Raw genomic sequence first — 15,337 nt, 5'->3', positions numbered from 1 at the left:
AGATTGTCGGCAAAGAAAAGATTGGTCAAAATGAAAATATGCAAAGAAGCATAATTATATTTGCTTGCTACACGAAAGGTTTTTGGACGTATAGTTTGCACACCTGAAGTTGTGAAACCCGTTGGGTACATATGGATTTTGCGCAAAAATCAAATTAAGAAGGATGAAATTGTTAGATACAAAGCACAATTGGTTGCTCAAGGTTGTTCGCAAAACCTTGTATTGATTTGTGAATAAAAAACATATTCACTAGTATTGGATACAACAACATTGCAATATTCGATTATCCTAGTTGTACAACAAGGTTTGTATTTACATCTAATGGATGATGGTACAACTTATTCATTCGGTTCTTTTGAGAATCATATTTATATGAAAATGTCTGAAGGATTTTATTTGCCCAACAAGACAAATTATAAAGAGGGTTATTCAATAAAATTGAACATGCTCTTTTATTGATTAAAGCAATCAGGACGTGTGTGACATAACCGTCTTATTGAGTACTTATTAAAAGAAGGATATAAAATGATCCTATTTGTTCTTGTATTTATATGAAAAGATCCAAAAATGAATTTGCAATAATTATTGTTTATGTAGATGACATAAACATCGTTGGAACTCCTAATGAGCTCACAAAGACAATTGATTACTCAAAGAAATAATTTGAGATGAATGATCTTTGAAGGGCAAAGTCTTATTTGAAATTAGAAATTGAGTATTTAAACAAATGTGTTTTTATACGTCAAGAGACTTATATAATTAAAGTGCTTAAAATGTTCTAAATGGACAAGTCATGTCCATTATGCACTCCAATAGTTGTGAGGTCGTTAGATGTTGATAAATACTCTTCTTAGACCTCAAGAAAATGATGAAGATCTTCTTGGTCCAAAAGCGCCATATCTTAGTGTCATAGAAACACTAATGTATCTTGCTAATTATATTCGATCTAATATTTGCATTTGCTGTAAATTTGTTAAGCAAGATATAGTTCTTCAACTACAAGAAGAAAATGGTTTGGAGTAAAACATATACTTCGTTACTTTAAAGGTACTATGAATATGAGCTTATTCCATCCAAATGATTCAGATTCAGACTAATGGGTTATGTATATACATGTTATTTTACATATTCTCACAATGTCACAATGATTGATCACAAACAAGATGTTTATTCACATGTGGTAGCATAATGGTTTCATGAAGGTATATGAAACAAACCATAGTAGCAACATCGTCTAATCATACAGAATTACGAGGAAAGTCGTGAATATGTTTGGTTAAGGTCTATAATTCAACATGTGCAAGAAACTTGTGATTATCCCCGACAAAGATGGAATCAACAACCATATATGAAGACAATAGTGTATTGTTCAATTGAAAGGATGATATAGATATCCAAAAATTCATTCATGTGAAAATATAACGGGTCTATTTATGAAGTTTTTGCCAAGAAGAACTTTTGAGCAAATGATTCACAAGTTCGGAATCAGTCACCTTAATGATGTAAGTTTACATGATGGGGAGAAATAGGATATGTGATGAACAATATTGTATTGAAGAATACAGAATGTTGTACTCTTTTTCCTTCACTAGGCTTTTTATCCCAAAGGATTTTTCCTAGTAAGGTTTTAACGAGGCACATTCTTTTATCAATGGACACTCAAGGGAGAGTGTTATGAATTAATGATTGTCCATTGATTTGATACTTACTCATATGATTGATACTCATATGATTCGTTACTCTTTATGTAAATATTTGTATTAACTAAGTTGATTTGTTTCCTTTATGGATTACATGTTGTATCTATAAATAGGACTCTTCCTATCAATAATAATACACAGATGAGAGTTGCTCCCTATTCTCTCATTCTCTATTCTCTATTGTTTCTTCACTATTATATATTATTTTCTCTATTATTCGCTTTATTTCATAACATAAAGAAAATGTTTTTAATAAATCCTACAAAAATTTAAAATATGATGAATGGTAATTATTTTTAATTGATCTATTTTCAATTTTGCTAGAAACACATTGAACTGAAAAATACAAATGTTTTGAATTGCTAAAATCGTACAAAAATACATATTCTTTGAAAATGAGTACTGAAGTTCATATCACATAACGTTAATTAGCTACTAATTTTTTAGTTTGTGTCTTTTAATTATGTTTTTGAGAATTTGAACTACTTGATATATTTATATATTAATTATGTTGTGTGAATCGAAGATTTCAGAGGACATTAATATTTTCCTCACATTATGAATAATTTCTAACAAGGGCATACCTATAAAACAATTGGCTATTGTGAAGATTTGATTATGAAGACGTGTTCTTTGAGTCTAAGTTATATGTAAATGTTTCAAAATATATTAATATTAAGGTATAATTACTGATTTGGTATCCCAATTTTTTTGGTTTAGTTCAATTTGGTCTCTATATTTTTTATTTGTTTAATTTAGTACCCAATTATCTAAAAAGATTCAATTTGGTCCTCTCCGTTAAGTTGGAGTTAACACCGTACATGACACGTGTCAAGTCGTGAAATTTTTATTTTTAATTTTTTAATTTTTTTTGTAAAAATTTATAAACTGTCACGTGTTAGTTTACCATCGTGCCACGTGGCAGCTTACAATCATGACACGTGTAAGTGATAATAGTGGTTTTCAATTTAGTCCTCTATTTAAATTGTTTGTTCAATATAGTACCCCGATTAAAAAATGATCCAATTTTGTCTCTCCAATTTGAGATCAAATTAGTAAATAAGCTTAATTACAACTTATATATACATGTTACAATACTTTTTTCTAATATATACATCAAATCATTTCACCTAAATACTTAAATTATTTTATTTTTTACATTTTTTACCTTTGTAATTTTTTACACATGAAATTTTTTTCACTTGTAAAAAATAAAATAATTTCAATATTTAGGTGTAATGATTTGATGTATAAATTCAAAATAATTATTTTAACATGTATATATAAGTTATAATTAAACTTAGTTATTAACTTGTTCTCACATTGGAAAGGACGAAATTGAATTATTTTAAAAAAGTGGGTACTAAACCAAAACTTTAAATAGAGAACTAAATTGAAAACAACTATTACCACGTGTCATGATTGTAAATGTGGTACGATGGTAAACTGACATGTGGCAGTTTTGAAATTTTTTGAAAAAAAATTAAAAAAATTAAAAATTTCATGGCTTGACAGGTGTCATGTATGGACACAGTGTTAACTCCAACTTAACAGAGATGACCAAATTGATTTTTTTAGATAATTAGGGTACTGAATTGAACAAATCAAAAGTATAGAGACCAAATTGAACTTAACCAAAAAATTGGGATACCAAATCACTAATTATACATAATATTAATGTATTTTGAAAATTCAGCATAAACATAACATCAAAAATCCAGTAAATAATTCAAATTCATTGTTTGTGTTTGTAGAAAAGATTAGTAAAGTTGCAACTAGGATAACTAGGATGTGGAGGAGTCAAAAGAGAATCCCCACATCTCAGTTTCCTGGCCCTTTCTTTCAATAATGCAGATCAGTTACCTTTAAAGATAAGTTGTTGCCACAGTAATGGGTCTCAGTTGTGAAGGGTTGGTTAAATAAATGCATTGAAGATCTCCATCATATGGATATGTGATAGCAACAGGTCAAGTGTCAAATTTGGCAACCACTTAGGTTGTAGAGTTTGCAATCATATATCTATTACGTTACCCTACTGCATACTTTTCTACATTGCAAAATTTGTGACGAGGATTGATTTTTGGCTCATTCTTTTACAATTAAGGACTATTATTATTGTTGTTGGCAGGAACTTTCATTTGCTTCTTCCCTAACGTTTGGTGGAACAAGAAATATTCGGCAACGACCTTTCCAAGAAGTATGAAGTTTTCTCATTTACTGAAAAAACATTAGTACACATGAAAGATAATGGCTAATGACCAAACTACAGACAATTTAAACCACAGACTAAGACTACCCTTATGAAGCTACGAGGAAGATGCTTTTTTTTTTTTGCATATGTATTTGATGATGCTACTTACTATATCAGGCTTTGAACATAAAATGTTCGTCTCTTTTCCTTGAGCTTCCCCAATTTGAATGGTATCTGAAAATCCACCTCCAACCCTTCATGCTTTTCCTTCCCCTTTTGATTCCTCTGTCATTGACAGTGATTCTACATGAGCCTCCATTGGTTAAAACTCCATCCCCTACCAAGCCCCCATCATGTGCCATGAAATTGGCACCTCTAAAAGAAGAGAAGGCATCACCAAGGTTGCTCATCTTTGCAGCAGAAAACTCATGCTTGGATTCTGCTGAGTAATCAAGCTTCAAGTCAATAAAGCTAGACTCATCCATGCCTTTGAAATCACTCTCCCTGAGTGAAAACACACGCCTATTTGCCCCATAGAACCCCGCATCACCATCCATCTTCTTCCCACCACCCTTGAGATTGAGATCATTGCCACTTTCATAATCAAACATGAAATCCCTCCTCTCCCCATCAAAACCACTCCTTCTAGGCTCAGCTTCACTGTATCCACTTCTTCTCCCAGATTCCAACATCAAACCCCCATTAACCCCAGAACTCCTTGCTGCAGAAATTGAGCTTCTGGCACCGGAAAGCACTGAATCCCCACCATCCTCAGATCCAAATAGCCCTCCCCCTCTGAAGCTGCACAGTGATCTGGACCTAGACACACCCCCTTGATCCACCATCCACATCTCATTCCTTTCATCAAACCCAACAACACTTCTCCCACAATCCTTCTCCTTTTTCTTCCTAAACAACTTCCCAATTCTCCAAAACCCACCATGCCTCTTGATCTCAACACAGCTGCTGCTGCTCCTCCTCAGCACCACAACCTCCTCCTCCTTATCTTTGGCCTTGTTGGGATTCAAATGCTGAAGAACCGGAGTCTCATTCTTCTCATTCTTCTCATTCTCAATCAGAAATGATACCCTTCCAACGCTTCCCACCTCAACAGTGCACGAATTCCGGTGGGAGGTCATCTCATCAGAGCAAGAACAAGAAGAAAGCCTTTGCTCTCCACAGTCAGAACACACAAGCTTGACCAAACGGTCCTTGAGACAATAAGCACATATACCAACAGAAGAAGAAGAAGGGTGTTTCTTACATGGGAGTTCAGAGGCGGAAGAGTAGTAGTAGCAATCCATGTCATTGGCGTAAGCTTCCACACCTTTGTTCCTCTCCTTCATGGCTTCAGATGGAGCCTCAAAAGTAAAGTGAAAAATGGCAAGAGCTAAGCTCTATGAAAGAAAGAGAAAAACAAGAGAAGGGACCAAATACTTGGCTTGTAGAAGCAGCTTCCCCTTTGAAGCTATGAGTGAAAAGTAGATAATTTGAATGTGAATGAATAAAGGGTGATGTTTAGAGTGAGAGAAAGAGAGAGAGGAAGCACAGAGGCGTTTCCTTTACGTTTTCTTTGCAGGAAAAACAGTGATAGGATGGAAGAGAAAAAGGGTGATGCAAGAAAAGAAAAGAAAAAATAAAGCACTAGCTCCTGCAGGCATTATTATGTAGGGAAGAGACTGAAACAGCAAAATTGAGTGAACAAGTGAACAAACTCTTTTCATGGCTTGCCACACTTGCATGCATTGCATATGGTGATAAATATGTGTGTATGTCTGTTTGTTTGAGTGTGCATATCAAACACTATATCTGCATTCCCCACCGTACGCACTTTGAAGTGCCACTTCAAACACTCTCCCTCTCACCCCTCCCTAACCAAATTCAAAAAAAGTGCATTGGAATCATCGGGTCTTGAAACCCATCAATCTTTCATATGAACTGTCAACAGCATTTTCCCAAAGAGTTCCCCTCTTCGCTTGACTTTTGCATGCCATTGGCATAGAGGTTTGACAATAAATCCTACCCCCAATACCCACTTTGCATGTGTCCCCTTGGATTAGTGGTTTCAGAAAGCAACCCTTCATAGTAACATGAGTGTGGCACGCATATCCATTTGTCCGCTCTCTTTTTTGCTCCCTACCATCATTCCTTCTATTTATTCTATTCTATTCTTTTCTATTCTTTTCTATTCATTTCTAGTCTCTCACAAATGTGTCCCTTCCTCGTGGATCATAACCACGTGTCCCACCGACAGTTCTACCTTTCAGGTCTCTCTCCCTCTCAATAACATTCACAACTCCTATATCACCCTCTTTCTTTTCTTTCCTCAAATTCATTTACAACATTATAACTCACTTAAACAAATTTATCATCATCAGCTTCCATCAATACTCTTGTATTTATAAGAATTTAAAAGTTGAAATGAAATTAACCTTAAAAATATTATCTCAAACAGTGTAAACAACTCTAACACTAACATAAAGCACATTCGACACATAAAATAAATTAACGTAAATGGGTAAAAAGACTATATTCATTTATTTTTAAAGTTTAAGATAAAAAATACCGAAGTTTAAGACATGAACGAATTTCAATTTTAAATTAAATTGAGAGACTAAAAACATATTTAATCTAAAAATTAATATTATATGTTTGCTACATTCAATAATTTTGCATTGCTTAAATATCTCAATGGATTTGAATTACAAGATTATCACTGTATATGTATGTTATACGTTTAATAATTTCACATCGTTTGAGAATCAATGTTAAGATCAGTTTGAATAATTTGTATGAGAAAAAAAAAACAGTAAGTGCTTTAAATGTGGTAATTTACCATAACTATCTTCCTTCGATAACTTCTTATTGGAATACTTTTTAATGGATTTTTTAATTCTATATTTCTCTCGGTAGAGAAGAGTTAATTGTGAACAAATGGTAGAAGCATGACTTGATTGAGAAATGAATGGTGAGGAATTTGGAGCATGAGTTCATTGAGGCAAGAGAGTAGGTTGATCCATGATTGGGGCAAGAGATGAGAGAGGTTTGGCGTGCCGTATTCATTCAATTTTCTATGTTGTCTTTTCCACATAAGGACTGTTTCGTTTCTATGAGGAAGTCTCATGGTAGGAGCAAAGCAAGTTACCCCTTTGGCATCACCATCATAAGAGATTTGCATGTGAGGAGTGGAAGAAAGAGGCACCATTTTTTACGAACAATAACCTCCAAAAGTTAGTGTAGTTGTTAATTTAACTGTCATTTACTTTTTTATTTATTACCATTATTATTGCATCACCATAATTTTTCTTTTGGGAGGAGTATCTATTTCTATGGCCCATTGGAACTTCATATGTGTAATATCAGTACCACAAAAGTTGGATGGACAGAGATCACTCTAATCACTAAATTTATTGCTACAAAAAGTATTTGACAAGAACTTTCTATTTTTTTTATTATTTGGACAGGTGCATATTTAATTGCAAATAGGAAACATATATGGAAATAGTTGTAAATAAAAAAAGTGGTTGAATACTGACTCCAAAATTATAAATATATTTTAAAAGTGTAGCAACTTAGTTAGAGTACAATGAGTGTTAATTATCTTTTTTTTTTATAACATCATTCAATCGCAGATTATTGTGGATGATAAAATTAGTATTTTTCAATAACTAGTTAAAAAGGCACTTCTAAAATAATTTTTAATCGATTATAACACTGTAAACATATTCTATACCAGCAATGTATGAATAATAAATTAAAAAATATTTAAACCAAGATATTTTGCCAGTAATAAAAATTAAATTAAAAAAGTAAAAACAGAAAGGAATATTGTCTTACTATATATGCTTTATAAAAATCTAGTTACTATAGTTATTTTTATCAATAACAAATAATAACATGAGATATGAACAACAAAAATACTTTATCGATCAGAATCGATTTGTTTATTGATCAAACCAACATGTTAAATAAAACATTAACATTGTCTTATTTAAGAAAAGGGATAAATTGATAACATTAACAATAATATAATTTTTTTTTTAAATTATCACTTAAATTTTTATTCAATTTAAGTCACATAAATTAATTACAGGTCCTATTATTTTTGTTGAAGTAAAAATCTACTATATTAATTTTAATTATAAAGATAAAATAATAATCTTATATTTTAATTTATACAAAAAAATTATTCATTACATCAATCAAATTATTTATAAACTTTCACAAATTTTATCCAAAATCTCTTCACTTTTATCTCTAAATCCTTTAAAAAAAAATCATCCACTCAAATTCATATATATATATATATATATATATATATATATATATATATATATATATATATATATATATATATATATATATATATATATATATATATATATATATATATATATATATATATATATATATATATCCATCTTCGTATCCTTCTCCAAATTTATATCTTTAAATGAATACATCTTTGGAAAGTATTTTCTGTAGGCATAGCAAACTGGCAACACGTAAAAGCAGTTTCCACTCTCTTTGTCTCACCAAAACAGGTACTATTATGGCTGTTTGGCAACATCTTTCTACACATTCTTCACTTTTTTTTACCCAAATCTTCAGCCGGACCCATTTTATTTTTTTTAGCACAAACACATTCTAAATTTTAAATCTTAAACTTATAAATTATTAAGTCTAGTCTTACTTAATCTTAAAATTTGTAAAAATAAGATTTATATTTACTTATGATGATAGTTTGACTCTTTTTGGTGATGTAAAACTTTTAACATAATCTCATGTTTAGCGTTATTTATGCTTGATGAGTTGTTAACATATATATGGTGATAGGCTCTTTTAATATATTTAAATTAAATTTTAAGTTTAACTGTGTAAATTTTACTTTATAAAATGAGTTCACATTCAACAATTTATATTATTATTTATAACGAACATAAATACTTGGGACTAGGCTTTAAATTAAGATACGAATTGAAAAGGAGAAATAATTACTTCTCATTGATAGCCTTTACGTTTCTGAATGTCTTTAGAAAAGTTTGATTTTCAACACCCAAGAGAAAGATAAAGAAAAATAAATGTTTTCTAAATCCAATTGTATAGAAAGATCACAAAGAGGTCATACAAATGAACATGGCTAACTCCCTTCATTTTCAGTAACATCTTGTAGTACCATTAATTTGGGTGTTGAGAAAGATCCATTCATAAAGAAAATAATCATTGATGAAGAAAAGTCAATGCATTTTACTCTTCCTTGAGTTGCTTCAAAACAATCACCAATCTTGATAGAGTAGAATTTGGATTTCTTTTATAGGATTTTTGGTATTTTTTTTTCTTTTTGTGATTTTAAAATATACTAATTTTGATAAAAACAAAACTCAGGCTTAGTGTATTTTGAAGTATTAAAATTAGTATATTTTTAAGTGTCAACATAAAATAATACCAAAAATTAAGCAAAAAATTTGAACTCCACGTAATAGTACCACATAAATTATACTTTGAATTAAATATATTTTATGTTCTTAAACTATTTTCAAAAATAATGTTGTTCCTAAATTAGACTATAACTTATTTTGTCCTACATTCATATAAAATACAGTCAACTCTATATGGAGTTATTTGGAAATGTTTTATACAACTTTCATAGAATGAAAAAACAAAATAGATATATAGTTTAATTTATAGATGAAACATAATTTTCATAAATAGTTGGAAGAAAAAATATATATTTAACTGTTATCATTTTTATCTTAATGTGTACATATTAAATGCATCTTTTTGTCTAGTCATAATTTTAAATTTTAAATTTTATAAATTATTTTTTGGAATATATTAAATCATAAGAATAAAAACTTATTATTTAAAAAATATTTTTTTATTTTAAATAAAAAATAGTTAAAATTATGAAACATCTATATCAGAATAAAAATTGAAAAAGAAATCTTAGAAGTAACATAATAAAGTGGGAACTATAGAAAGTAAATTAAACATGACTCTTATCATATAAATGACCTAAGAGTTTCTCAAACCTATAATATATAAAAAATCTAATTATACATCAACTTTCAATTTTCTAACATTAAACGCTTGTTCACAATTATTGTCTCATAAATATTAACAGAAAACACAGACACGTTGTCAGTTGCCAGCTACTTATACTAATAGTGATAAGAGAAATGTGTAATTAAATTCTTGTAATAACTAAAACAGAGAGTGAATTTAAGTTTTGTTATATTGTTCATAACATTTTCTTGCACAATATCAATTGCAATTTAGAACAGTAGAATGAAACTTTACAAATGGTCGCAAACTGAGTTATATATAAGGAGCAATAGAAAGACATAATTGTGATGGTGGCACGCTCCATAGCATGCACAATCCTATTGAATCATTGGGACAAAGAGGCAGAATAGTATATTGCTTAAGCAATGCTGCATTGTCTCACCCTTTTTTTCTTCTTCCTTATATTCTCTATAGTAAATCTCTTTGAGTTTGTCGTAATTTATAAATATTAGGGTAATCATGATGTTTCCTTAGTCTTTGGTCACTAATTATTTTGTTGTGTTTGCAATCAATTAAGGTATAAATGATTTGGGATCCTAGTAATAAAATACACTCACATCGAGCCATCCAACAAAAGTGAAAGAGACCCCAGAAAAGATAAAAGAAAAGAAAGGGATTTGTCTATGTGCTTTCTTTTGAATGAGAAATGATTAAATGCAATTAACCTACTAAGTTATGGACATGTTGGCTGTCTGACATGCACCTCTAATGGGCCCATCTTAGTCCTATACTGTCACCAATGCTCTAAGCTGTTTCATAGCTGTTCAATTATTTGTAGTAATATAGTAGTTAACTATAGTATATAGATATACCAACCTAGAAAAATACATTATATATGTAGAATTTTCTTTTGGTCATCAGCAAATAAAAGTCATCCGAGGTACTTGAGAAATCTGAAACAAATTTGGGTGTATGCTGGAGTTGAGTTGAGTAATATGAAATAAATAAAATTGGTAAAATGTGTAATAATGATTTGACTTAGTAGTGTTCTGATTTTAAGTTGATTATTGTATCTGAAGCGTTATCCGCTTTGAAACAAATTTTTATCATAATTTTATTTTTAAAAGATGTTTTTACTAACACAACAATATTTATTTATGTCACCTAATTTATGTCTAATAGTGAAATACTCACCTAAGAAAATAAGGTGACCTTTTTTATAAATAAGTAGAAAAAATTTCGTTGTATATTTTTTGACCGACATAAAATACATAATTTGCGTTGAATTTTATAGAGTATGAAGTAAATTGTCTCTTTTAAATCGGACATTACGAGGTTTGCATAATTTTATTTTAAATATCATATACAAGTTTTTCTCATTTTTCACTACGCGAAAACACCGTTGAAAATGTTTGTGTAAGTTAGGATTTGTTCTTCGATGACGAAATGGTGTTAATTTACGGATTCATTTATGACCAATTCTTCTTCTTTGGCGATAGGTTTCTCATGAATCAATCTTTTGTCCAAATTTATTTCTTGTTAAAGTTTGTTTGCTAGTTGAAGTTTGTTCGATAAACTTTGCATTTTCACTACGGTTCCGAAACATTTATATAAAAATAAGGAAAATAATTTTTTGACTACTAAATTTTAACTATTTTCTCTTACAACATGACGTGGCATCTTCTAAATGGTTTTGGAATATTGAAAATAAAAAAATGAAAAAATGGAGAACCACTTAAAAAATGCCACCTAAGGTTATAAGAGAAAACTATCAAAATTTAGTAGTCAAAATATCATTGTCCTAAAAATAACTAGATCAACTTATATCTGATTAATCCAATAAAATACTCATATACCTACAATACAGCATATTTTTGCCTTATACAAATTATTTGTTTCAAACTTTTTATACATTTTTGTCTAAAGCTTTTATTAACTTGGTTGTTTATTTGACTTGTAAAAATAGTTAAATATTAATACTCATATTCAACTTTTGCTAATGTAACGTCCCATTTTTAATAGATAAATCTATTAAAATAAAGCATCGCCCATATTATAATTATCCAAGGGCACGAGACTTAAAGTATAAGGATTTTACAATCATCCCAATATACTCAAAAGGAAAACGAAGGCACTACACAATGCCAGGAACAAAATATAAAAGTTCACAGTTATCAGACACAAGCTTGCGCATAGCAAGAGACTACATAGGCAACAATGCCTCTAGGGAGTACTCGAAGGAAGGAGATCCATGTAAGACCCGTGGAAATTAATTAATTAAATAAATAATTAATAAATGTGGGTAGTGGAGCCTTTATGTCATTAAATATTGATTGATGTGATGTGGAAAAATATTAGCTCAAGTGGTTAAGAGTACTTTGATTGTTTGAGAGGACTTAGGTTCAAGTCCTATATATGCCATATATGTGTTGTTTGATTTATTATTAATTTTAATATTATGCATGGTCATGTTGTGTGATAACATGAATATAAAATTATGTGAATTGCCATGAAACATGATATGGTTGAGTGGTTGTGTAATGAATTGGGCATTTGTATGGTCATTAGTTCAAACCTTGGTGAACCAAATTTAACTCTATTTTAGGGGAAAACTATTTTTTGGGCCAAGGAGAAGGAGCATACTCTTTTCAAGTTTTTTTTAAGCAAGGAAATTTCAGGTTGGGGTAGCTGAACCTAATTTTTGTATTGTTGAATTGTTTGCCTGATTTTGATGCATGCGCACTATGAATTTTGTGACTATTTTGTTGTGAATCGGAATCTGTTTGGCTTAATGTTGTTGGTCAAAATTTTGTATGTGATTCTATGAATATAATGAGTGTTTGGTTCTGTATGCGTGAATTGGGTTTCCAACTCGAAAAGTTATTATCAGTCTGAGTCTAGATTATGCCTTATGTGTTGTGCGCAGTTTCCAATTACATAAAATTGATTTTTGGGATATGGATTGGACATGTTGCTGGTGTGTGCGTGAGTAAACAGTGACGCATTTTGAAATTCTCGCTCAAGCGAGCCAGGCTCGCCTAGGCGAGATTAGCAGAGACGCGATCATTGGTTCTGCTCAAGCTTCTCGCTCAGGCGGAGGATGTTGGGCTTGGGCGACATGTCATCTCGCTTAGGCGAGAATGCCTCGTCTAAGCGAGAACATAGGAGTATTAGGTGGTTTGGCTTAAGCATCTCGCTCGGGCGTTAAACGCTGTTTTGGGCGAAAGAATGTCTTGCTCAGGCGAGAGCCTCTTGCTTTAGTGAGATTTCGAGGATTGACGTGGTGCGTTGTGCGACTCGCCGCTTAGGCGAGGTACTTTAAGTTCTGGGCGATGAATGGTCTCGCCCAAGCGAGAAGGTGCTCGCTCAAGCGAGAGTTCGTAGATTGCAGATGTGCAACGTGCTCGCTCAGGCGGGTGGGCCTAGCTTAAGCGAGATAGGCTGGGTTGTTTGGACAAAGGCTTTTAGCCTAAGCGACATATAGTGTTATTGGGTGTTCAAGGCAAGTGTTATTGTTGTGTCAGCCCGGATGTGTTGGAATTGTGATACGTGGTCTACAAGGCTTCTAAGATACTTCATAGGTGGGCTTGCTGGTGTTCCTTGAGTTGTGGCTCGGAACATATCCCTTGAGTTATGGCTCGTAATAGGGGTTAAGCACGTGGCATTCTCTGGGTTGTGGCCTGGAATGACGTCCCTTGAGTTGTGGCTCGGGATAACGGATGAACACAAGGAACCTTTAAGTTGTGGCTCGGGTTGGCGAGTGTTGCCGGTGAGAGTGTGCTGGTTATGACCAGTATGGATGGGTCCAAATAGATTGCCCTCCTTAGTAAATAGCTAACAAGTTTGGTAGTCTTGGGACGTTACAGACTGTGTTCGTATTAGGAACTCCACCTGGCGTTACGGTGTGTGATCCGTAGCATGGTTTCCCCCACGTGCTCTATCGGTTGTGGCTGATAGGTGAGACAATAAGACATCTTAAGGTACTCACTAGAAGATGTAGAACACTGTTAACATGGTTGTGTCCATGAGGAAGGAAAGGAATGAGTTTTCTTTGATGTGAATTGATATCACATGGTTGTGGCCATGTGGAAGGAAAAAATGTATGCTTTTGGTGTGTTTAGATATATTTGATTTATATATATGTATATGTTTATTATATTAGCTCACCCTATCTGCTTGTGTTTGACGATGATCGTGTATGCGGTACATGTGAGCAAATGATGTGGATGCAGGTGGTTCTAGTGGAGCTTAGCCACGAAGAGGGGATAGCTCGGGATTTTTATGCTTTATTGTTGGTTTTGGAAATAAATTGTAAACATTTGTGGGATGTTTTTATATTATTTTCAGATATTATAATTTATGGATTTTTGCTTTAGTATTGAATAATAATAAAAGTTTTAAATTTCCCGCGATTTGAGAAATGGGGTATTATTAATTGCAGCGTGTTTATTTGTATTTCTTTATTATAAAAAAAATCTGTAATATCTGGTCGGGATGTTAGAATCCAACCCAAGTTGACTACATTGCGAAGTTTCCATCATCCTGATGACCACTAGGGGTTCCCACATCTGCTCACATCAATACATTGATGATCATTGCAAAAGGAGAAAACCACACACAGAACACACAAGCAAACATAAAGGGTAAGGTAGAGCAAAATTTTTTATCATATAATTGAGCAGGCAATTTGAAAGTCAAGAACACATAAATCAACCAAACATGCGATAGCGACCATCAAGACTCTAAGACTCATTTATCTGGATACATATATACTGAGGCACCAACACGAAACCTTACTAAGAGATTCGTGGAATTACGTCCATTACTTGAGGCACCACCATGAGCTCCCACAAAGAGGGTCATGGAATTAAGTCCTAACCATGAGGCACCACCATGAGCTCTCACCAAAAAAGGGTCATGGAATTACGTCCTGTCCATGAGGCACCACCACGAAACCTTCGTTGGATTACATCTTGACCATGAGGCACCACCACAAAACCTTCATGGGATTACGTCCTGACCATACCATAATCATGCATCACCAACCTAACATAGAATTATCATACATACCAATTCTCATGCCAATATACAACCAATCATCCCATCATGTTTCATGAATTCATTCATACCAATCCCATCAATTCAAATTCCAATATATATATATATATATATATATATATATATATATCATATAAAGCATGCATGGCTTCATACTTGAACCATTCAAAGCACGAATCATCCAATCATGTGAAACACCCACGAATACAATCCATTTATGTCAATCTCGCTTAGGCTAAAAAAACTCTCGCTCAGGCGAGAGGAACACCTCGCTCAAGCTACCAACTCTCGCCTGGACGAGACTGCAATTAGAGTGCATGTCGAGGTCTCGCTCAGGTGAGAGGGCTTCGCTTAGGCGAGCCCTCGAAATAGAGAGGGGGTG

General features: G+C 32.4%; 1 protein-coding gene across 1 annotated transcript; it reads right to left on the bottom strand.

Annotated features, from left to right (window-relative positions):
- Window positions 1–3,887: 3,887 nt before the first annotated feature.
- LOC114174086 (micronuclear linker histone polyprotein-like protein) lies at window positions 3,888–6,028 on the bottom strand. Its single transcript, XM_028058835.2, has one exon. The coding sequence runs from the start codon at window positions 5,235–5,237 to the stop codon at window positions 4,065–4,067; it is 1,173 nt and encodes a 390-aa protein (XP_027914636.1). The 5' UTR covers window positions 5,238–6,028; the 3' UTR covers window positions 3,888–4,064.
- Between the last annotated feature and the right edge of the window lie 9,309 nt (window positions 6,029–15,337).

The sequence above is a fragment of the Vigna unguiculata genome, chromosome 2, assembly GCF_037176805.1.
Source record: "Vigna unguiculata cultivar grain cowpea cultivar isolate G323 ecotype 2 chromosome 2, ASM3717680v1, whole genome shotgun sequence".
NCBI lineage: Eukaryota > Viridiplantae > Streptophyta > Magnoliopsida > Fabales > Fabaceae > Vigna > Vigna unguiculata.
This window is presented reverse-complemented; position numbering and strand designations above follow the sequence as displayed.